Source organism: Pollicipes pollicipes, unplaced genomic scaffold (genome assembly GCF_011947565.3).
Source record: "Pollicipes pollicipes isolate AB1234 unplaced genomic scaffold, Ppol_2.1 Scaffold_7231;HRSCAF=8579_pilon_pilon_pilon, whole genome shotgun sequence".
Taxonomy (NCBI): domain Eukaryota; kingdom Metazoa; phylum Arthropoda; class Thecostraca; order Pollicipedomorpha; family Pollicipedidae; genus Pollicipes; species Pollicipes pollicipes.
The window spans coordinates 27,086,495-27,111,163 of NW_023597034.1; the positions used below are offsets into that span (position 1 = coordinate 27,086,495).

The following is a 24,669-nucleotide window of genomic DNA, read 5'->3' on the forward strand; positions in this document are numbered from 1 at the left end:
GCTGAGAGATACGACTTAGAATCTGTTACAGGATACCGTCAGAGGTGGTCCCTTGTCCACTGTTGTTGACTGTACCAACAAGCTGCGAATGCATAGCTTCAGCAGGTGCCGCACCTTCATTACGGCCGCGTCATAATCGGCGATTCCCACCGCGGCCCACGTCACCACTGCCCCTCCGTAACCTGGCGCGAACCAAGGAATCACCACCACGCCCGAGTCCCCATTTGAATGTGTCCAGGTCCCGGGTCCCAGTGTCTGCAGGACAACCGTCTTCGAACGGTCATCGCGAACAGTGGAGTGCCCGAGTCAGACGGCCTCCAAATCGGTTTAACCCATGACTGCGATAGCTGGGTGCATAGCAATGATGCATGGTGTATTGTATTGTTTGTCCTACTTTATTGTTTGGGTTAGATGCACTGTCGTGACGGATATCGTTTCAGTGCTCTTTTCCTTGCATGTTCGTTAGGTTCGTGAGATATGTGGTCATAATGCCATGAATTTGTTCATCATGTCATGAATGAATAATTCAATTGTGAGGTCATTCTTCTTTTAAGAAGGGTGTAGTGTAAGGTGCCGGAGAACGCCTATGTGCTAGCCAGTGAATGTTTGCGCAGTTTGGCGAGCGCCGCTTAGAGGCGCTCGCGTTCCTCTTCTCCCGCCCCAGACAGGAGGGGAACGCGAGGGACGCGGCCGCGGGGGCAAGGAGAGGAGGCGGAGCAAGGGGAAGATTCTGAGAGCCGCCGGCGGGACGTACTGTGACGAGTGCCTGTGACGGGTGTCAAACAAAGAAATGACTGGGCGCACCGTGTGCACCAGTTAGCCGGAGGCGAGGCGCGGGACAGCAGAACTTCCATACACACGTGAGCATCACATAATGAAAACTTCTTTGTGGTTTAATTTCTTGAGACTTGCCTTACGAATGCCAAGTTGTGTCCGGACCAGCGGGGTACTGCATTCCAAGACATATTCCAAATTTGTTTTAAAAATTTTGAGCCCAATTCCTTGTTACCGTTGTCATCCGATTTCTGTATATGCTGGATACAAGCGAAACGGCATTAGGTATTGTCTGTCTTGAGTGCGTCAGCAACTGTGGCTCCTATAACTAGTCGTGGCTGGGTTTCTAAAGACTTGGATGTGGATGGCAGTTTTTTACTTTGGTACCTGTACGGCCGACGGAGGGAAGTGACCGCAGGGTTTCTTGTACTGTCGTGCTGGGGAAATGCTGTGAGGCATCAGCTGACATTGTGACGTCACTGAAAATGATTTTACATCGATCGGGACAAGGCCATAGAATGGATCGGGACAGGGCTCTTTTAGGACGACTCAAGGTCAAGGCTTTCGCTGGTGATATGATGTCACTGGTATTGCAAAACCATTTTCAGTGACGTCACACCGTCGGCCGATGCCTCACATCATTTCCCCAGCACGACAGTACACAAACCCTGCAGTCAGCGTAGCTCTTCCCTCTGTCGACCACACAGGTACGAAAGTAAAAAAAAAACTTTGGTTGGCGGCAATGCGCCGAATGCAATTGTGTGCGTTGGTTACGTGCGGAGCCTTCTCGGGCTCGTGACATTGTAACGTTTCCTTAAGTTGTTTGGAGTAGAATTTAAAGGTGGATCACTTGGTATTGGGAAGCAGGACGTATGCAGTAACTCCGAATCTTATGCGTGAGGCGCAACTCAAAATATTTAACTGAAAAACCGGTTGGACATTTACCCACTCAATGTCTCAGCATTGGGGGCATAGATAGGAGTGAGATTTGTTCACAGGTGCCGATTTGTGTTCTTTTGTAAGGGCCCTGGCCCCTCCAACATTGAGTTGGGGCTCCCAGTGTTGGCCTGGCCTCTCCAATGTTTTTGGCTGGAATGCTACAAAAAAGTGAATAAAAGATGATCATAACACAAAGCCCATCTTCTTTGATCTTTCTGCATGGTGGCATCTCATACCACTCCTGACAAAAGTCATGGCTGCTCTTATCACAAGATACAAATAATAACAGCTGAGCAGAGTACAAATCATCAGCTGAGCAGAAAAGCAATGCCATAGATTTCACATGCTTAGCACCATAAAACTTACAATGGTTTGTAAGGTTGAAGTGAAAGGCCCTGGGACATGGGGATAACCTGAGTCGTTCACGGCTAATCCCATTCCTGTCCCCCACAACCAAAATGTGTGCTGCCTCCCTTGACTGCCATGGAAGAGGGTCATCATGCCCGAAAGTGGCTTCTAAAGGGGCAATTTCATGTGCCAGTGAGAAGAGACGCTGGGCGTCCAGTGCCTGCTACCAGGATCCATCCCTGCATGATGTCTATTCTGCTTAAATTAGAGACTTATGAATTATTTGAAGATAAATAACATACCTTTTGTTTAATTAAAATAAAGTGAGCTAAATCTGGTGAGAAAAAATGGGTAGGTTGTCAGGTCTTTGGTTCGGCTCCCAATAATTTACAAAAATTAACGCCCCTGGATGTGTTTGACTATGAATCACCCATTCTATTATTGGATTTTGGTGCAAAAGTCTGCCATGGTGTTCGAGCTGGTTGGAGCATGTGTAATCGTTGGCATTTAACACTGTCAAATACCACAAGGAACAGCAAAATAATGGCACACCAACACCAGGATGGTGCAATATGCAGACTTTGATGCCTGAAACTATTGTTTGACTGCTAGGATACCAGTTTGTAATAAAAACTGCCTTTTATTGGGTATTCTGTTTCCAACCTAGCATAAATGGGTGTCATGTTTTTTTTTTGGGGGGGGGGGGAAATGTGTTCATTTTTAAGATTAAGCTGAACCTTTTCCTTAGTTGTATTGCTGAGCTCAGCAACTATTGTAGCCAGTGCTGGTTGCAAGAGCCATTACCCCATCATCCAATACTGAATTTTCAGGTCAGTGGCACAATTTTGGACCAAAAACTTAATGTTCTGCAATGCTCTGCACAGTAGTCAGTTACGCCCTCAGATGTCATGTGACATTAAGCGGGGCAGGGTGTAGCACTGGCACCGCTGCAGGCTATCCCAGTCTGGCAGAGAGCAAGCACTTTGATTCTTAAGTGACTCGAACTTGCACCAGGGGTGCAGGGGTGGGGTTTCATGTTCAGTTTGCCAGATTTCAGTTTTCTACTTGCATTCACAGTAGACCCTGACTGGTGGGGAGAAAAGCCTGTGTATGCAAACATATGTTTGATGGGAACATCATAGTGTTTGCTGCAGGTATTGGGACAAAGCAAAGTGTCTCTGCTTCTCACAGCAAACTGAATATGAAGCCAAGACAATCACAAAGTTCCAAGCTCTGAACTGAGAGGGGAATTTTAGTGGTTTTATGTTTCTAAGACATGAAGCAGAATCTGATAGCCAGTTGACCTATGTGCCATGCATGCAGTGCTGAAGCCAGTTAGTGGCTGCCAACTTACAAAATGTTGAGCTAAAGCTAAACCCTTTAGTTGTATGATGTGTGGCCAAAGCTGAAGCCAAATCTAACATGCAGCATTGTTTTGCAAAAAACACTTTTTTGTGTCTACTAAAACTTATGGCACCAGAAAATATCAAGGCTGAGTAGGGTGATAAAGACAAGGTGTTAGCATTACAGATTACATATTTTGGGGGCTATGTCCTCACCTCGTGTGCTCATGTGTGCTCATAGTTTCAGATGATGTTCCGGTAGTCACCAGATATTAATTGAGTCTGAGAATGACCTGGCACCAATGCGTGCCCCATTTACATTGTAAAAATGACCTGCTGACTGAATATGTGTATAACTTTGCTTCAATTTGTATGATGCATGATTGCTTCCCATCTAGATGCTGGTGCTAGATCTCATTATGGAAGCTGTGTGAACTGGTAATAATTCACATGAGCAAACAAATGTCCCCAGCCCCCTCCCCTTCATTGTATAACAGTAGTGTCCATAAGTTGACAATTTGCCATTTATTTCAGTTGCAGGCTGGGCATGGCCTGAATGATTGTATGCTGCTATACCTGAAGAAGGCCAGTGTGGAGGCGTCACTTGTAAACAATGACCATGACAATGGCAGCAGCCAACATGTTGCCCAACAACTCAATGAACTTCACAGAAAACCAGCATGGAAACGCTATTTTGGAGATGCTCCGCCATCAGCGGGAGCAGAACTATTTCTGCGACGTCATCCTGCACGTGCAGGGCCAGCAGTTTGAAGCGCACCGCAACGTGCTGGCCTCCTGCTCCAAATATTTCCAAAACACCTTCAAGCAGGACAAGGTTGTGAAAGAACAGCTGACTATCAGCTGTGGCGGCCACGAGATCTTCCGGTGCCTGCTGGACTACATTTACACGGGCAACGTCGTGATCGACAAGAACAATGTGTCCGAACTGGTGCGCCTGTCGAACCACTTCAGCGTGCTGAAGCTGCGCGGCCACTGCTCCGAGTACCTGGAGCGCTACCTGGATGTCACCAACTGCCTGTCGGTGATGGACATGGCCGACCGGTACCAGATGACCGAACTCCTGCGCACCGCCGTCACCTTCGTCAAGGCCAACATCGACGACGTGCTGCGGCAGCAGGAGGCCATGGAGCTGCCGCAGGCCAAGGTGGAGCAGCTCGTTATCGGCAAGGTGAGTTCCTGACGCCGTGTGGCGAGCCTCGGGTGGAGCGACGGTACGTTCTGGTGGTGGTTCAGACGTGGTGCAGACAGCTGACGTCGCGGCCACCTCGCTCCGTGCCGCTCCGGCGGTGGACTGCTGCGCTGGTCGTCGGGCGGCAGCTCCTAACGGGCGTGGCCGCACGCCGGCAGGAGCTGGCGCTGTCGCCGGAGCGGCAGCTGACGTTCGTGCTGAACTGGGTGCGCCACAGCGTGTCGTCGCGCGAGAACGAGCTGCGCCAGCTGCTGGTGGGCGTGCCGCTGCAGCTGGTGGAGCGCGGACGGCTGCTGCAGCTGGTGCAGACGGACCGGCTGCTGGCGGAGAGCGAGCGCTGTCTGTACTTCACGCTGCAGAGTCTGAGCGACGCCGGCGTCCGGCTGCCGGCCTATGAGCAGCTCTTCAGCCAGATGGAGGAGAAGTATATGCAGGTGAGGCCCGAGTAGGCGCTGGACCGACTCCACTCTGGCGGTGCACGCGGTCGATCGTGTGGTGTTTTTGCCGTGCTCCTGCACAGGACAGACATGTGTCGTTTGTTGCGATTTCCAGATAAAACGGCCGTCCATTGGCCCTCAGTCAATGTTGTGGAAAGTACGATGACGTAGTCAAGTCATGGTGCATTGGGAAGCATATGTATTAAACAGGGAATTGTGTTGTCTAGAGCAGCTTTTTCACATACGAGGTATACCAATAGTAATGAGTGAGCTTGTTTCATTTGTCTGATGCTCGCTTCAGTATCTTCAAATGCGAAACGTTCCCTTTAATCGAGAATTGGTTGACTGACGTGGTGGGGTGACAACCTTCGCAACAAGCGATGCTTAACGAGGACGATCCCGAAGCTCATCCTGAAGAGCATGACCTGAAAACAAAATCCTGTGTTACATTATTGTTTGGCTATTTCGGTTTCAGACCCTCGCGTGGCAAAGCAGCTCCGTGACAGGGAATGCAGGATGCGCTCTAGGGTTAAGGGCCCCTGCTTTGGCAATTTCAGGTCCACTGTACGAGGTTAAGTACACCGTGCTCATTTGTTAATGCACTGATCGCTTGATCGCAAAACCTGCAAACCTGGACCTCAGTTCCCTGCGGTAAAAGACGACAGTGCTTATGGATAAAACGCCCCGTGTGAACACCCATTTGGCTGGAAAGTACCTGGCGATATAGCAGGCAAGGTGAATAACGAATGGTGATCGGCCCGGGGAAAGGAGACTGCTTTAAAAATGACAACACTCCGTCACAGTCAGTGAAACCTTGTGTCTTTCTGTGTCGCTGTTTGAGTGGTTCCCAGCGACCTCGGAACAAGGATCATGCTCGCTTAAGAGCAACTTGGTCGGCTCTAGTCAAAGGCCATGTGCCGAGGGGCACGTCTGGTGGCACGTTATCCCATCAGACTTAATCGCTGCCCTGCCTGCCCCAGAACGTGGTGACCCCAGCGCCTAGACGTCACGCGCATCTCCCACCACCGTGTCAGCTGCCCCCGAGGTCCGTTGGTCAGCACCGACACCCGGTGAAGTGTGACGGCACTGTACTTGCTTACAGGACCTGGTGGTCGACAACGATACGTTCCTCTCCATGGCGATCAGCACGGCCATAGAAGAGCTGGAGGGCACGGAGGCGACCATCTTTGACGGCCTTCACCGGCTTCAGCAGCAGGTGGGCCCGACGGCAGCGGCTGGTAGGCTCGACTGCAGTAGTGAGTGGTTTCCATTGGACCAGCCCGGGATGTCAGGCAGGGCCCATCGGCGGGCCAGGGCGCACCAGCTGGCGAGTACAAACTCTGGAGCCGAAGGGCTTTTAATTACCTTTTCAGCTCCAAATATGCACCCCACCCCCACTCCAACCCGTAGCTCAATCAGTTAAAGAGCCTGCCTCCCAGCCTAGCCGGGGAAGGGTGAGTGGGTTTGAGTCGCTTCGGCGTGCGCTATCACCCCTCGCCGGGATGGTCTGTGGCCGGTGGTAGAAGCTACTCAATGTCAGATGGGGTCGGAGGACGGGCCCCTTCCGAGAATTGTGACGCGTTAAACTGTCACCACAACCTTCTGCCGTTGAACCGGCATTTTGTGATTGGCTGATTGGGTCGTAACTCAGGCTCCTGCTTAGTTAAGCGTTGGCTCTGGTTCCAGAAATTCATACAAGGAAATCGTTGGAACCATAGTCATAAAACTGCGATGTATAATTTGATCGCATTGAAGCAGTCCGTGCTCAATCAAAGTTTATATGTCTGTGTTGATGTACTTCAGCGGATGTGGTTTTTAAACCGAAACGGATGGTGAAATATTCATGCCATATGATTTTCTAGCATGTCAGTGCCGTGGAACTAATGCACCAGATTTTTGTTCGCAAATGCGATCTTCACAGGTAGGAATGAAAGTTTGTTGTTAGGTTTGGGAGGTAGCCAGGAAGCTAAAGCTTACTTCCGCTGTTAACAGATGAAGCCAACGTAAGACAGCTGACTTTAAGCTAGATTTTGCCTCTTGCATTTCCCAAAGCGTAATATTTTGAATTTTTACTTAGTGGAAACATAGCATGTAGAGAACACTTTTGTTGCGTATTGTGTTTATGTACACTTACGGATGGGTCCATGCATTTCTTTTGTTGGCACTTAAAATGTCCTTATTAATGGCATTATATGTAGCACTTCGTAGGTTGCCGCACCTTCTGCTGTCCATTTGCTACACGTTAGGCGAAGGTCGCGCGTCGTAGGCCTCTTACATGTTATTAGAATGTAGGTTTTTCGTATACAGCCATTAGGATGTATACTTTTTGTGTGCAGCCGGCTATTGATTTTGTATCGCATTAGGGGTGCATTTCTTTGTAAGCATTTCCGCGTATTGCGATTCTTCGTACACAGACCTTGGCACCCCAAAGCATCGTACGCGAATCTTCGCGGATAAATATTCGTGCGCGTAAAACGTCTTTTTGCAAATCATTTGATCCCGAAACTTTGTGTTTTCAACTCTTCATATCGCATTTCATCGTATTGACACTGTTTGGTATCGCATGCCCTCTTGTCCGTAAAACTTCGTATGCGTATGATATGATATGACACCCTCGGTATCAGATTGTGTTATGAAGGCATTGCCCTGTATCGCATTCCTTCGTACCGCGTTTCTTAGTACGCGCATTTCTTTGCACACCTTTTCGGCGATGACAGTCATTCGCATCGTACTCGTCGTGCTCGCCAATTGTATTTCTTTGTATTCGCATTCTTTTGCGCCCAGTTGCATTTCGTGCGCGCAGTCTGGCATGACATATGTGGCATTGTTGGCGCAAACGTCGATATGTGTTTATCCTTCCTTTATGCTGTTGTCTGTCATCATCCTTTCTTTCCCGTTCCAATACCATCCCCTTGGCACGTGAAGAGATCCATCATCCCTTCGAGTATATTATCACCTCACCGTCTCCGTACGTGGGCCTACGGGGCTATTGAATGGCCTGCCTCCTCCCTGATACCCGTGCCCTGTAGGTCAGCTGGTCGAGTGGTGGGTCACCGCGGCCAAGGTGTCACAAACAAACAAGGTATCATCCCGCAACTGCACGCTCAAACGTGCAGCCGCTGCAGTCGTCTAGAATTATCTGGGGGCAATGCTTGCTATGCAACGCTTGCTTGCAATGCTTGCTTGCAGTGCAATGCAATGCAGTGCTCTCCAATAGTATGAGACACTCCTAGCAAGGATGCCTTCACTGGTGTTTGGATCAAGGCAAGCGCCTCTAGATCAAAGTTCATAGCTCTGATGCTGTGTGTGTTGTGATGACGTCATTGGTCCGGAGAAACATTCGTGCTCGACTTCAAGTTGTGCCCAGGTCCTTCCTTAATCATCACGCCGTGTGTGGGTGTCGAAAACATTCAGTTGGTAGCCAGCACGTCTATTAAGAAACACGGACATGATATGCTGATCGAGGAGAAGCGTCTGTCTACTCAACAATGGTGTAGCTCTTAAATCGAGAGGTCGATGAGCAACGTGGCCCGTCATCTTCACCGCAGATATACCAGCGCGGAAATTATAAATCAAGGTCGCACGCGCATGTCGAGCATTGCGGCAGATTTATATTTTTATTTTTTGCTAAGAACATGGTACGACATATAACTAGGGAGCTGCAGTTAACGGACAGGCGACTGACATAAGATGGTCAGAAATCATGTTGGGGAAAACAATGCTTGTGCGGAAGCCAGTGCGAAGGCAAGACGTTTATCTAGTGTCCTCTTCTCAGTCAGCCCTGGACTGATGATAGCAGCATGCGGTCGGAAATGCCATTCCAGAAAAGACATCGTGCTGGGCAGCTGATTCACATGTGGTTATTGCCTGCTCGCCGTAACCCGGTCGGTCAGCGGTAGGACATTCAAAATCGGGGGTGCCGATAGTGTAGTGGTTATCGCGTCTGCGCTGGCTACTGCGCATCTGGGAAACCAGAGGTACGGGGTTCGATTCCCCGCGGCGCCCGCCCTTCCTGCCAAGGCGGGAGGCAGGCGACGCCATATAGCCTCAGCAGCTGAGTGCGTCGTAAAGCCCCAATCACGCAGACATTCAAAATCATCCTCACTTCGTACAGACTGCTGTGCTGGACTGGACGGAGCGCTCTGTTCTTCACTGATCTCCGTTGTCTGCGCTGATTGGCGGCGGCAGCGGCGGCAAGTATTTATCGCAACCACACTGGTTCAGCGCATGTTTTCTGGAGTCACGCGCAAAAATTTGCAACGTTATCAGGCGCGAGATGGGGGGGGGGGAGGGGGGGAAGCGGGGAGGGGGCTGCTTGGCGCGGTCGTGCCGGCCAGTCAGGCCCGCAATGCCGCGTGGGCTACGCTGGGACCGAGCCGAAATGTTTATCATCCTCATGCAAAGGGGTTGAGTTGGAATGCCGCCGGCCTTATCATCATTCGAGACGACCCGAGTGGCTCGCCGTTCTGCCAGGTGCTCCAGATGATGCCCCGTTTGTAGGGAGACGTTTCCTCGTAGTGTCCGTTCAGATTGGTTTCGGCCTCACACTGACTATGCCACCATCCCGTCACCCTGCGCTGTGTGCAGAGCGTCTTGGTCAGGTCGTTGTCCCTGTCGCCGGTCGAAAATTTGCGATAGTTCTGTGCGGACAGTCCGTTGCCGGCGCTGCCAACGCCCTCTTGGAAGTTGCCGAGGTGCAGTGTGTATGCGGGATGGCGCCAGACGTTGATCCTGTCGTACAAAACGTGCGCAGTCTCGTTCTGCTTGCTGCGCAGCTCCACGCGTAGCGACTGGTCCGCGCCTATGGTCAACAAGTACGTGTACTCGTTTCCCAGCCAGTGGTCTCCGGTCAGAGAGCCGATCGTCCACTTGTAGGCCTCCCACGACTGAAGGAAGATGTCGTCTTCGGGGGTCGAGCGCTGCTGGAGGACGGTCCAGCCGCCGCCGTCGGTCGTCATGTCGCAGGCCGCACGGATGAGGTTGTCCGCGCCGTCCTGCCGCACCATCAGCTGGTACACACCGTCGGCGTCGACACCGGCGTGCCGGAGGTCGGCGCAGTCGCGGAACCAGCACGGCCCGTCGGCCGGCCGGCCGTACTTGGCGCCGCAGCGGCACCGGTCACCGCCCGCCTCGAGGCCCGCCTGGCACTCGCACCGGTTGGAGAGGCAGAGCGCGCCGTGCGTCAGACACTCGGCGTGCGCGTCGCACCAGTCGTGCAGCTGAGCCCGGCCGGGCCGCTCGGACAGCGCGGCGCCGGCGGCCGGCTCGTTGAGCGTCGGGTGGCCGCGGCGTCGGCTCAGGCGGCACTCGACGCCGTCGGCTGGCCTCTCTGTGACGCCGACGCTCAGGCAGTCCGACCGCGTGAGGCAGGCCGCCCGGCAGTCGCAGGCGCTGGCCGCGCTGAACTGCGCCATCGCCAGGTGCGCCGGCAGCTGGCTGTCGCGGGTCCAGGCGGCCGGCTGCAGCGTCACGGCGGCGGCAGCGACGGCGGTGTGCGGACTGGCTGTGGAGCGCGCCGGCTGGCCGGCGGCGAGCAGCAGGAGCGCCAGCGTCGCTGAGGGTGCCATTGCCGCAGCTGCTGCACGTGTCTCGGGCCGGGTTCGGTCGGGCTGTGTCGTGGGGCGCGCTCCGGACGCTCGGCTCGCCTGCCGCCGACAGACCTGCGGCTGCACCGCCCGGCCTGCCCGCTGCCTGGCGCTGCAGGCCGGGGGTCTCGTCCATCCTCCGTCGTTCAATAGGCCCAGCCAACGGGTCGGAACGCGACCCTTGAGAACGCTTCGCTCGTTTCGTCTCTTTGGACACGGTAACTAAGATTGCAGGGCAGTTGCATGCGGACGATGTTTTCATTCAGTTGTAAAATGAGCGTCGTTTCGTGAAAGACCTCTGGCGCTAGACAGTGTGCGCGATGGAATGCTGCCGACAACTCATTGCACTCTAGCCCCCGATGGCAGCTGATAACCGGCCTCTCAGTACGATTGTGTGGAGTTGGATGGATCGCTCGGCCCTCAGTAGTCATTGCTTACGTAGGTTGTCATCACGTAAAGGTCGTGAGGGCCCTAGTGTATCTTCCTTGATACCCTCACACGGCCAGGATTGCTTGAGACCTCGTAACGGCGTCAGAAGTTTGAAAGCCTCTGACACCGTTACGAGGTGGCGGGGCCATTGCGGCGCTCTTCAGTTGCGATAGCATTTTAAGTTGATTTGCCCGTCGGGCCCGGCCCGCCCGTCATGGCTTCTAGAAGTTCAGTGTTGGTCGATTAGAATTGTCAAGCTTGGCCGGACCATAAGCCAGGATCTTTTTGCAAGCAAATGGTTTCTGAGCTTTCCCGCAAATTCTTCATCAGTGGACCTCCGCCTAGAACTCCATACCTTCCAGGCGCCTTCTATGTCTAGGACCTAGAAGGTAGACCCTCTAATGCTTTCCTGAAAGGCCTTGGTGCTGGCTGTTGAAGGTGTCCGAGTTCATTAGCTTAGATTTTGCATTGGCATCATCGCTGTAAGTGCTGATAACTTTCACCTTTGTGTCGCCTTGCTCGTCGCTCGTCGCTGAAGGCACTTAGCTGGTGTGTTATGCTACCGTTATGCTACACAGAGGTGTTCTGGTCTTTTAAAGGGCTTCGGTAGTTTGTGAACTTGCTCGTCTATGATAGGATGGTCTATTCTCGGCAATGTCACCTCCTATAAATATGCATCTGATTCATCTCTGTGCGCTTCTCCTGCTCGTAGCGGTTGTGCCCCAGCGTACAGCTTCTTGTAAGAGCTTTCCTAGGTCATCATGTCCCAGTCAACATCGGCTGAGCAGATCTGCACCGGGCAGTGTGATTCAACCGCAGTCGGCGCTTGCGTGTCAGACCTGCGCAGGGCTGCTTGATCTCAGTCAGTCACAAGCGGGCCGCATTGGCCTTTGGCAGTGTGTCCCGTCGGGTGCCTGCGGGGCAGGCTACGCTCCTCAGGCTGGACTGCGCCTGGCGGCCCGCCGGAGGGCGCAGTGTCGGCGCCGGCGCCGCGTTGCGTGCCATTATGTGACATTGTCCATGCGCGGCAGGCGGCCGTGTCGTCCAGCCAGAACCCGCCGCCGATCGAGACGTTCTCCATCTCGGCCATCGACGACGCGCTGGGCGGCGTGGAGCTGACCGGCGGTGAGCAGGAGACGGCCCGGGACCTGCGCTGCCACGCCGGCGAGCCGCGCTACCTGGGCCGCTACCAGGAGCCGCCGCCGCCACCGCCACCGCCGGCGGCGGCCTCCCGCTACACAGACTACGGCGACGCGCTCGGCGCCGAGCAGGCGCCACACCCGCCGCAGCTGCATGACAAGTACGAGGAGCTGCAGGTGGACGAGCAGCACCGCTACGGCGGCGGGCCTGCCGCCGATCATCAGCGCATTGCGCCGCGCCAGAACGCACGCTACCGCGGCGCGGCTGACTGCCACGAGATGGCCGGCCTGTACCAGTCGGTCGGCTGCGGCCCTGCCGGCGGCGGCGGCGGAGGCGGCGCCGTGGCGGCCGGCGACCTGCAGTACATGCTGATGGTGAAGCGCGCTGAGAAGCCGGACGAGGAGCCGACGCCGGCTGAGCAGGCCGACGAGCGCCGCCTGCTGGAGGCGGCGCAGCCGCTCGGCCTCCAGTACATGGTGTACAACGAGTACCCGGAGCCGGGCGGCGCACTGTACTGCGAGCCGCCGGCCAGCCTGGCACAGTGCCGCTTCGAGCCGCGGCGGCACGCCGAGCCGGCCGCGCCCGACGCGCTCGGCGCCGACGGCCGGCCGTACGCCGACGCTGCGCAGCTGGAGTCGCGCACGTTCCAGGCGGCGCCGGACGCGCGCTTGCGCCCGCTGTGCGCCAGCTATGAGGTGGTGGACGAGGGCCGGCCGGCGGGGCGCGAGCAGGCCGCCTGTTACCTAGCGGCCGACGGGCGGCTGCAGTACGAGCCGGCCGCGTACGCGTGCGACGAGCCGGCGCTGGCGCCGCTGGTGTCGGCGGGCTGCGGGGAGCCGGCCGGCGGCGGGCTGTTGTACGCGCCGCCGCCGCAGGCGGATGGACGGCGGCCGGAGCCGGCGCGGCTCGACGAGGCCGCGTCGGCCGCCGTGTTTGTGGAGGACGCGCTGAGGCTGGAGACGGCGCAGCCGCCTCCACCCCCGCCTCCTCCGCCGCCTCCGCCACCTCCGCCGCCGCTGCCGATGCCGGCGAAGAAGCGGAAACTGGACCCGGGCCTGGCGGAGGAGCTGCGCTCGGGCGCTGCCGAGCCTGGCCCGGACATCCAGCCCACCGTGCACCGCAGCCCCAAGAAGAAGCGGCTGCGCCAGCGACAGGAGCCACCGGTGGAGGAGGACGAGCCCCGGCCGGAGCACACAGGTGACCGCTTCGCTCGCGCCCTGAGCGGCCGACGACAGATGGCGCCGTGCTCGCGTGGAGCGCAGCTTGTAGGCAACAGTCAACGGGTGTGGGGGGGGGGGGGGACGCAAGTGTCCGCATTTGTACTGTGTTGCATGACCTGCGCTATTGTGGGTGTGCTGCGGCAGGGATACATGGGCTATGGTTTTGGTGTTAAGAATATTGGGCCACGGTTTTGAACTTCGTTGGGAAATATCCCAGTTCGCTTTGGGCACCTAGCATCTTATTCAGCACGGACGGAACGTGCATTCCGTATTCGTTTGTTACATCACAAGCACCACCCTGGTGGTGGACGCCAACACAGTACTGCGTACGACACAATGTACTATGTTTGCAAATGGCAATTTGGCGACGCGGTGCAATAATAACGGTACACAGCATTAACAGCTTTAACCATACAATAAGATCCAAAAACTGCACATAGTGCACGCCTAGCGTAGAATAACGTCAAAAAGGCAGATCACTAAATATGTCCATCAGACTCCCCAACCTCTACACACAAGAATGCACGCAAGACGCGGTGGCTGCGCAGTGGATCGATGTGTCAACTTCGCGGATTTGAGTGCAGACATGCGGAGAGTTAATAGCGCTTTGTTTGTTTCGTAAACTGCAGTCCTCTGCTACCCAATATGCACTCTCCCTGCATGCCACTCGGATGGGTCCGGAAGCTTGCGCTGTTGGCAGCTCGTTGTCGGGTCACTGGGGCTTTACGACGCTCTCAGCTGCTGAGGCTAGATGACGTCTACCTCCTCCCATCCCGAGAGGGAGGGCAGGTACCGCGGGAAATGGGACCTATCTGTGGTGTCGAAGATGAGCGGCTTAACCACCTCGCTATGAGCACCTGCTTGTGTCAGCTGGGTGGCCGTGTGACCTGACCAGTGTTCGAGCTTCTCTGACGTCCACCGCCACGTAACTGGACCCGCTCCCGCCGCTGAAGCCGCCCGTCGCTGTTGCAGAGCTGGCGCCGCTGCTGGCTGTGGTCCCCGAGCCGCCGCCGCCACCTCCGCCGCCGCCTCCGCCGCCGCCGCCGTCGCCGCCGCCTCCGCCGCCACCTCGGCATTTTGTGTGTCCCCGCTGTCCGGCTGTCTTCACCGTGCAGGCCGCTCTGGAGAAGCACCGGGCGGAGAAGCACCGGCCCGGCCCGCTGAAGAAGACGTTTACCTGTGATATCTGCCAGATGTGCAGCGAGAAGACGTCGATCTACTTCAAGCACATGCGCACGCACTTCGATGGCCCTCCGTTCACCTGCAGCATATGTAAGGGATTGTCCGTATCTTCCGCTCCCTGCCCTGTGTCGTCGGTCTGTCGGCTGGCCCGCAGTCCCCGTCTCTGACTCTGTTCTCTGGGTGCATGCGTATAGTATTATCTTACGTCGATGGCCATTGGTTCCCGAGTATGGTGGTAAGGATACGTGTTTTCTCTGACCGTGATATAGAGCGACCCAAGGGTGGTTTGCTCCACCAGTTGCCTGGTTCAACCAAGAGTTGTCGAGCAGCCGGATGGTGCGTGCGGGCCATTGTGGCGGCATTCACGACACACCGCGGTGGGCTTTACGCGCTCACCAACGGCGTCTCCACGTTGTCAGGCTTCCGCGAGTACCCAGTGTTCCTGAAGTTTATGCGGCACCGGCGCGAGCACGCCGAAAACAAGCCGCACCGCTGTCCGGACTGCAACCTCAGCTTCTGGAAGAAGGGCAACCTGAGCTCCCACATGCGCATCCACACGGGCGAGCGGCCGTTCAAATGTGAGTAGACGCTGCGGCCTGACCTGGCGCCGGGTCGCCGGACAGTCAGGGCTGCCCGGCGGGATGACCCTACTCGCAGCCTCTGAGATGATTGGGCTCGGAGCATCTGGGAGGTAAGGGATACTACATGGGCTAATTGTTAAACCTGACCCGTGCCATCTAGGCTCTGACCCGGCGCTGGCCCATTGTGGTTGCGTGTGATTATGCGGGATGATGTGGAATATACGTGCCGTCACGCGGAATTTTTGCCGTCCAGGTAGTGGTCGTTCGCTGGCAGCCGGCTGGCACAGATTGTACGTGACGCTACATACGATGTTGGTGGAATGCGCATGCTTTTCGGGAGGATGCTTGATCGCTCGGAGCCAATTGTGACGCGGAAGTTTCTTGTGCTTGGAGGCGAAAGAAAACGTATGCTTAATGACATGTGGTCACGAAACATCATGCTGGTCAGTAGTGCTTCAGGTTAATGTGCCCATAGGTTTGGTTTAAGCATTCATCTCCCATGTTACTAAAATAACGTAATTATTTCTCCGAACCAACGACATTGGAGGGTATTGCCGCTGGCAATGTGCTGGTCGTACGACGCTGAAAATCTACGCTACGTGACCTCGTGTAGATTCTGTGTCGACCTGCAGTCATGGACCCGGCAGCCCGAATGGACCTGACCCGTGTCAGGGGATCAAGCGTGACCCTGTTGACTATGCGGCAGGCGAGGAGTGTGGGGCAGTGTTCGCCCTGAGCACCACACTGCGGCAGCACATGAGCAGCCACGCCACCGAGAAGAAGCACGTCTGCGACGAGTGCAACTTCTCCACCAAGTACGCCAACCACCTGGTGGCGCACAAGAAGATTCACGCCGGTGAGCAGGGGACAGAGCGGTCGGCGCGATCTCCGCGCCCCTCGGCCGGTCGGTCGGCCCACCCGGGCGCACCCGCAGACTGGCCTATAGACGAACTGGGCTGGACGGACTAGCCGGTGGCGCGCCCCGCCAGAGGGCAGAGCTGTTCCGATCCTGGTGGGGAGTCGCGCCACGCGGAGGCTGGCTCAGCCAGCTCAGACGTGGTCGAGAGGCGCTGGCGCTGGGACAGTGCGTGGGACGCAAGCACGTGTGCCTTCTGACGGAAAAGCCGGACCGCTGTGTGGAAGCCGGTCACGCTGATGGTCTGTTTGACCAACGCACGTCTGTTGTCTGTTCGGCCATGGCGGCAGCGTGCCGCCTTACGCCGTCTGTGCTGTGCCTGGTGCGGGGGCGAGCTCTGCTGCCCTGTGGCGACCGCCGCTGACCCCCCCCCCCCCCCCCGGCAGGCGACCTGCACCGCTGCCAGCACGCCGGCTGCAGCTACACCACACCGAAGCGGTCGCACCTGCGGGAGCACCTGCAGGCCCACGCCAAGCGGCGCAACCACCACTGCCCGCACTGTCACCGCGCCTTCAACGTCAAGACTCACCTCAGCCGGCACCTGCGCACCCACGACGAGACGAAGCTCTACCGCTGTCACCTCTGCGACTACTCCGTGCACCGCAGCGACCGGCTCAAGAGTCACATGGCTAGGCACGCGCACTCCGCCACCAAGGGCCGGCGCGTCAAGGCGAAGAAGCCGCCGGACGCCGAGCCGGCGACGGTGGCGCCCCTGGCGACGGACTGGGGAGTCTTCTGACAAGGGACTGCGGTAGCCGCGTCGGTTAGGCTATTCTAACGACCAAAGAGGGATGATATTTGTTGACCAGATGGAATGATTTTTATATTTTCCGGCGTTACGACGTTCAGCTGACGGTGCAATGCTGCATAATGGCAGAATACATGAATGACCTCTCATGACCTGACGCGTGTGGACTGCGCGCGGTGAAGGACGCGTCATGCCATGTGTCTCAAACGCGCGTGAATGCCCGCCCTTTCGGCTCAGGTCATGTCTGTGTGGAGCGACTCCGGTGTTCGCCTGAACGCACAGCTTAGCTGCTGACAACGGGCTGTGACGTCACCCCGCTCGGCCACTGCCTCGCCCAGCGTGCGATCATAAGGCCGGCGGCTCAGTTTTAGCGGGCTGCCTGACTGATCTGCAAAACAGATCAGATACAAGCAGGTCTGAGGGTGCAAATCAGATCCTGGTACCCACTGCTGCGACGTGTTCACTGTCTTGCATAATTTGCAACGCTTGCGTAATCGTGCAAGCAGGATCTCGCCGGTCTAGAGTCGTGGCACCTGTTGTAGGTCTCCCAGCAGTATATCTTAAACAAATTATCAACAAAATTATGATTTGTTCTAGGTGTATGAAGTATCCTGACTATCTCCCAGGATCTAGCTTAGGGGTCGCACGGCTTTAATTAAAGGATTTCTTGCGGCTCCACACATTTTCCGAAAATCAATGAGACAGTACTTCACCTACAGGATTTTGTGCAGAAAATTGGAAATCAAAAGATTATAAGGGGTAAATGTAATGTAACATGATGTTGTTCGAAATACAAATCGGCCCGGTTAGGGGATGGGCGAGATCAAGATGGTATACCACAAATCGCGGCGGTAGGGATCATACACAATGGCCACGCTGACAACGCTGCGTGCAGGACAGATCGCAAGGCATTACAACTGGGTCGCCGACTCGGTCTTTTAGGTGCGGCTTCCTACCAACGTTCTTCTTGAAGTCTTGCTGCCACCTGGGTTCCACGTAGTGCAGGTGCACGTACGTTTCTCGCCTCAGTTCCCACAAAACTTATGTTACGGAAATATATTTCGCCACATACGTGTGTCGCTCACCATAGTTTCCCATTGGTATCTAGCGTACGGTTTTCTTTGAACACACATCTCGTTTGCGACCCTCTGTAAAACGTTTCGTGTATGCTTCTTACGGACTTCCATTTGCCCCCTTGCCTCACGCCTTTTGGGAGGCGACTTTAAACCCTGCCCATCTTTGTGGATCAGTGTTTTTAATGGTTCATGGACTCTTTAATCCCAGCTCGTCTTACGGTCCTTTACAATGTGGCGTTTGTCCATGACGGCTGTTTGACTATCTTCCACACGACGCACGGTCTAACTCGTACAGTCGTTGGTGAATGGCCGATTACCATACGATACTTTCTCAATATGATAATTTGCCGCTTCCATTACACCATGTCTCATGCTTTTTTTCTAAGACGAACGACGCCATGCCACGTTCGTGATCGCAAAAACGAAAAATTAATTCCATTATGTATTTTCCGCGCCATTCAAGACGACGGACAAGCCGAGCACCACAACGTCGCAACACTGCACACCAGACCTCCACAAAACCCGACACCAAACGGGACATCGCGCCGCGCTGAACGCAGGCGGCAACTGTGGGCGGAGCCACAAGCCGCCGGCCCCCGGGCGGCGCGAGAGTCTCACACTGACGGTAGTGGCCCGCCCTCCCGGCCATCGGCGGCGGCGGGCGCTGCGCTCGTCCCCTGCACGATCTCGTGGTCCTGCTGATCGTAGTACTCGTTCAGAAGCCGGTAGATGTACCAGGGCGAGGTGCCGCCCGTGTGCGTGACAAACAACGTGACCAGCTCGGGTGGCACGTAGTCGTAGACGGGGCAGGACAGCCGGGCGCGGCCCACCACCGCGCCCTCCGCGTACGACAGCACCGGCTCCGGCGACACCTGACACTGGAAGCCTTCCTGCTGGTCGCCGCGGTGGAACTGCGGCGAAAGCTTATAGGAGGGCGCGCACACGATCACCGGCACCGAGTGAAAGCGCGCGGCCAGCGCCAGCGCGTGTGTGCCACAGGCGGCGCGCAGTCCGCCGTCGGCCAGCACCGTCTGCGCGCCCAGAATCACCTTGTTGACGCGCGCCATCATGGCGAACACGGCCGACTCGGCGATCACCGTCACCTGCACGCGCGGCAGGGCGGCGAGCGCGCGCGCCGCCTCGTGGCCGCGGCAGAACGGCGCGCCCTCGGCCACGATCACGTGGAAAGCGCGCTCGCGCGCGGCGCGGCGCAGAAACTCGAGCACAGTGCGCGAGTGGCCGGCCGTCAGCACCACGTCATCGGCGTGAATGTGGCCGAGCGCCTCGCGCGCGATGTTGTCGGCGCTGGCGTCCAGCTCCGTCTGCAGCTCGTCGAGCGCCGCCAGCAGGTCGGCCCGCAGGCCAGCCACTTCCTGACTGAGGTCCTCGGCGGCGTCCAGCGGCCCGCCGGCCGTCAGCCGCCGGTGCAGCGAGTCCTCCTGGCTGAGCTGGCCGCGCCGCTTGGCCTCGTGCTCGTCGCGCGCCATCTTGAGCAGGCGGCACACGAGCGTGCCGACGGCCGGCTCGGTGGGCATTTCGGCCGAAAGGCGGCGGCCGGCGGCGCGCAGCTGGCCCAGCAGCTGGCTCGTCTGGCGCCAGCTGGGCTCGGCCACCAGCTGGCGCAGCAGCTGCAGCGTACGGTCGGCCACCTGTCGGCTGCCGTTAGCCGGCTTCTGTCGGCTCAGACCGACGAACTCCGACACCAGCTGGTCCGCCGCGGCGCTCAGCGTCTCCATGGCGGGCGGGCGAGCTCGCGAGCTCGTGACGACCTCACTGAAACACGAAATATCAGGGAGTGGTTACTAGCTATATTTGCTTTCGAGGGACAATTGGATGAAATGTGAAATGTACGCTTCAGGTGAATAGCATGGGCATGGTGACCGTACCCTGTGATAGACCATGGCGCTCCTTGAAGCCCAAGGGTTGAAACGTCGGGTAAGCAGGCCTTTTCGGGTACCCTATATTAATCACATCACGCCAGTTCATGAACGATTAGCTTTTCCTGGACGCAAAATGGCCTCAACGCCGACGCGCCCTCAAACGCCAACCCACACTACACACAACGACCGTCTTTTCTTCGGAATATGCGCATTCCTCTGGACCCTGACTACCTCCGCACGACATCATCTGTGTGATCACGATGACGCCGTCCAGAGCAGCTCGAGGACATGTTTAGGACTGAGGACTCGAGGAGGACAGCTCCCCGGCTAGTTTGTAATTCGTTTGCGGTGCGATAATTCTGAGGGAAGCGGGGCCAACACGTTGCCGGGCATGAAGCACGCTGCGCACACAATATCAAGATAGGGAGTCTGTGTTTATTGGGCGGCTCGCACACCGAAGCCGGCAGCATCACACGAGGCCCGCCCGGCCAGGATACCACCGCACACCGAAGCCGGCAGCATCACACGAGGCCCGCCCGGCCAGGATACCACCGCATACCGAAGCCGGCAGCATCACACCAGGCCCGCCCGGCCAGGATACCACCGGACACCGAAGCCGGCAGCATCACACGAGGCCCGTCCGGCCAGGATACCACCGGACAAGCGAGGAGAACGGCACGCGTCAACACGCCGTGTGCGGTAATCCAGCACCCACAACTGGACGACTTGATCTCGACTAATCTGGACTTTTCGGGGCACGCTGACGTTCGGTCGGACACAGATGCTACGACAGCGGCGTCGTTTGACAGCAGAAGTGCAACAATTCAGCCAATTTAGCAGCATTCAACGAACACTCGTTCAACATCGACAAGATAACAGCGAACCTCGCAGGTCTTGACAACGAGCAGCTGGACGACTTCCCAGCTAGGGTCACAGATGTCGTCTGGGCGGAGACGCGTGAGCTCGCACACACACCACCGACAGCCGCCCAAACCCCGCAGCCGCAGTCACAGCCGCGCCGGCTCGCCGGACGACATGCCCTCCGCCCAGCTTAAGTGTCACCGCACCCGGGCGTGGTCGGCGGGGGCGCAGGCCTCAATCAGGAGCGCCCGGAACCCGTCCGGCAGGTCATCCGTGGCCGAGAGCAGGTCACGCCACTCGCCTCGGAGCCGGGAGCCAGGCGCGTCCCGGCACTGCAACATCAGCTGCAGCAGCTGGTGCCGGAGCGCCGCCGGCGGCCGGCCCCCAGTCGTCACCAGGTCGTAGCCGATGCGGGCTAGCAGATATGACAGGGCCTGGTCGTGCGCGGAGAGGCGCGGCCGGGCTTCGGCCGCCAGTTGCGCCAGCACGCGCAGCACCGCCTCCAGCAGCGGCCAGTTCTCGGCAGCCAGCTCCACGCAGGAGGTGAGCACATCCAGCGTCAGCCGCAGCCAGCAAACGCTGGCCAGCCCCAACCGCGCCAGCAGCGCCTCCAGGTGGTCCAAGTAGAGCAGCTTCAGCACCGGCCCACTCTCCGTGGCCATGGTGAACAGCAGCTGCTTGGCGTGCCGGTGGTAGGCGGTGCTGACGAGCGAGCCATCATCCGGCGGGTCCTCTGTGACGGCCAGCGCGGCCAGCAGCGCCGGGTACGCCTGGGCGGCTACCTCCGGCTGGCGACCCTGGCAGAGTCGCTCCAGCGCCGCGCGCATCACCTGTGCGCGGCCGTACTGGCGCAACAGGGCACGCGGCACCAGCTCCAGTAGGCGGCGCAGGCCAGCGGCGCCCAGCAGCTGGTGACGCGGCTCCCAATCGTCGGCCAGCAGCAGCGTCGGAGGCAGCAGCGCCGGCAGACGCTCGGCCAGCGCCGCGCCGCCGGCCAGCCGCAGCAGCCAGGCCAGCGCGCCAGCGGCGGCCGGCAGCCGGCGCCACTCGCCAGGCCGGAGCTGCTCGGCCAGCGCGCGCGCCGCCCGCGCCGCCACGTCGGAGCGAGGGTCGGGCGCAGCGGCGGCCACCAGCTCGGACAGCGAAGCGGCGCCGGCGGCCGTCAGCAGGGCGCCGCCCAACTCGGCAGCGGCTCCCGGCTCGCTCCACGGCCCACCCGGCTGCCGCTCGGCCACCACCACCAGCGTCTCGGAGAGCAGGGCGCCCGCCGCCGCATCGCAGCCGGCCGGCAGCTGCATCAGGCGTTCCTTCAGCTGGCGCGCACCTTTCAAAAGCGTCGCCGGGTCGCGGGGGAAGTCGGCCGCGGTGTAAGGCCGGTCCTCTGGCAGGTGGATGGGAGGAACACGCAGAGAGCGTGCCAGGCTGATCGCCTCGATCAAGTCCACGTCCATTGCAGGTGTAGCACGCCTCTGGAAGTGATCATATCAACCCATCACTGTATCTGATCACTGCATAGATTTATGTGTTTGTCTCAGTGTTTGGTTTATTTCAGCCCACCTCTTGTGAACTGCTTCACATGAATAAAGAAGGAGGTATATGCCACATATCTCACAGTCACAGGCATCTCATCAGCAGCATGTCAGCCAATGAACATATAAAAACAAGGTGTTTCAGCCCTGGATGTTACCAATAAACCTCAACAAAATCCACTTTACAGTTCTTCCTGAAGCTAGCCAGTAGGCAGAACACCTTGTTGTAATAATCTTTGACATTAACTTGGCCCTTTAAAAACATCAGGAGCACCACCAGTGTCTTCATAACAACCTGATCCTGTGACCAAGCTCAATTTATGACAGTCCCCAATGCTGTCACGAGCCCAGGCCCAATGCAAAGCAGCCCACTTCCATTTTTTTGTATTTCAAAAGTTCGTGAAAAGAACCTCAATTTCATGGGGACAAATTCACTTTAGAGAGTACACAAAACCTCCTTAGCTGCCATCTTACAATGATATCAGGTTGTATCATGCTCTGCCAGCATCAGCTTACCATGTTAATTTTTACTACAACCATGGCCACTGTATGCTGCCAAACACATCTCTATCACATACTGAAGATCCATAAACAGAGGCAAATGCACAGTACAAACAATGGGAGCTAATCCAGGACATTGGGAACCTGCAGGCAGCACAAAAAATCATTGAACAGGACATGCCAGATGTTATCCATTAGCTGCTTTAGAGTGTTCATGTACTGAGCCTGCAGCACATGTATAACACACTCAGTTTGGGTTTAATGGTATCAAATTTTAAACTAACAGTTTATCTTTAAAAGAAATTTAGGTACTGCCCCAAACATCTTGGTATGCTTGATATGACTAGCAGACTGGCTCAAAATAGGTGTAGGTTGGCATAGGTACCTTACATTACAAGCGAGCACTGCACATAAACTGTCCTCTGTTAGGCAGCAAATATTGTAAATAATCATAAGACAGGTACATCTACAGACACAACACTCTGGACACACTGGTGCCATTGCAACAACATAGTCTATCTGCAATTCCCCAAGAATAGAGCCTTTTCCAGAAGGTATCAAAAGACCAGAAGCTAACCTAACTTAATCATCTCACCTAACCTAAGCTTAGCTAACCTAACCTAACCTAACCTAACCTAACCTAACCTAACCTAACCTAGCCTAGCCTAGCCTAGCCTAGCCTAGCCTAGCCTAGCCTAGCCTAGCCTAGCCTAGCCTAGCCTAGCCTAGCCTAGCCTAACCCTACTTAAGCTGGCCTGCCTGGCCCGGCCTGGCCCGGCCCGGCCCGCAGCCCAGCCCAGCCCAGCCTAGCCTAAGCTAAACATTGGATATCAACAAACTTCCCCACACAATCCCTGGCAACTCATACCCTATTGGAGTCAGTGCTATCAGTGTGATATACTGACATACTGACAATTGACTGACCTCTGCTGTTGTTGCGGTTATCAATATATTTTGTGGGTAAGATGATGTCCATGAAAAGTTCCTGTTTCATGATTATTTATAATGTCCAATAACTTAAAAACAGCAATTGGTGAACAAAAAAATGTTGCAATGTCAGGTACCAATGTAAACCAAGATTTCATATATATATATATATATATATATATATATATATATATATATATAATTAGTGAGATTACATAAAGTAACCAATTTTAATGGTCCATTACATGCTTGAGCATCAAAAGGGCTAATAAATTCTGTTAAAAATGGGTAGCTTGCTATCCTATTTGGGGCAGAATTATGCTGACCCAAAACACCTTGTTGGCATGTTTGACATGGGCTGCAGGCCTGTTGAGAGCAACACAGAGTATCTGAAATTTAGTTTTGGGTCTTGAGGGAGAAAACAAAAATTATGAAATCATGGCTGGTAGTAAGAACAAAATAGCCCTGGTGAACTTGCACTGCATTCACAGCTGGTACCCAAGGGCACTGTCGGGCAGCAGATGATAGTAAACAGCATGCTCTGGTTGGTCTCAGTGATCACAAAATACCATTTTAGATTGGCTGCTTGCAATTTATTGATTTTCCAGCTCCCTAAGCAAGTGCTTCCCTTCTAAGTCTATGCTCACACATCTTGTATTTTTTGATGCTATGGAGCTGATAGAAAATTGCTGATTTTGACAATTCTACTCTAAAGGTGTGAGCCTCAATTACAATTAATACTCCAATTGACACTGATACTCAAGATGTTGTGCACCTGTTAAAAAAATTCCCCAGAGCATGTTATGACAAATTTATAACTGAAATGTCATGCAAACCATAACATAAATGGGAATATCTGGGGCACAGTAGTTAGTGCAGCTACTTTCTAGCCAAGGTACAATCTTTCTCACCTAAGAGATAGATGCTGGGACAATGTGATACCCTCCTAAGCTCTTACTGACATAGATTTACTTAATTTGGGACCAGGGATGTAGTTTCCTATTCAGTTTGATGGGATGTAGCCCCTCCTCCAACTTTCAGAA

The 24,669-nt window shown here is 55.9% G+C and overlaps 2 protein-coding genes across 2 annotated transcripts; one reads left to right on the forward strand and one right to left on the reverse strand.

The window, feature by feature from the left end:
* The first annotated feature begins 1,571 nt into the window (after positions 1-1,571).
* LOC119109927 (uncharacterized) lies at positions 1,572-17,004 on the forward strand. Its single transcript, XM_037233672.1, has 11 exons — positions 1,572-1,670; positions 3,939-4,593; positions 4,773-5,048; positions 6,154-6,267; positions 12,097-12,504; positions 12,835-12,939; positions 13,240-13,470; positions 14,478-14,697; positions 15,027-15,185; positions 15,895-16,044; positions 16,491-17,004. The coding sequence occupies exons 2-11, from the start codon at positions 4,018-4,020 to the stop codon at positions 16,841-16,843; spliced, it is 2,592 nt and encodes an 863-aa protein (XP_037089567.1). The 5' UTR covers positions 1,572-1,670; positions 3,939-4,017; the 3' UTR covers positions 16,844-17,004.
* A 1,352-nt stretch (positions 17,005-18,356) lies between these two features.
* Positions 18,357-19,702, reverse strand: eIF2Bbeta (eukaryotic translation initiation factor 2B subunit beta; the record flags this gene model as incomplete). The annotated part of the gene is given in 1 exon segment (XM_037234637.1): positions 18,357-19,702. A coding segment is annotated over 1 exon segment (1,122 nt). The 3' UTR covers positions 18,357-18,542.
* Between the last annotated feature and the right edge of the window lie 4,967 nt (positions 19,703-24,669).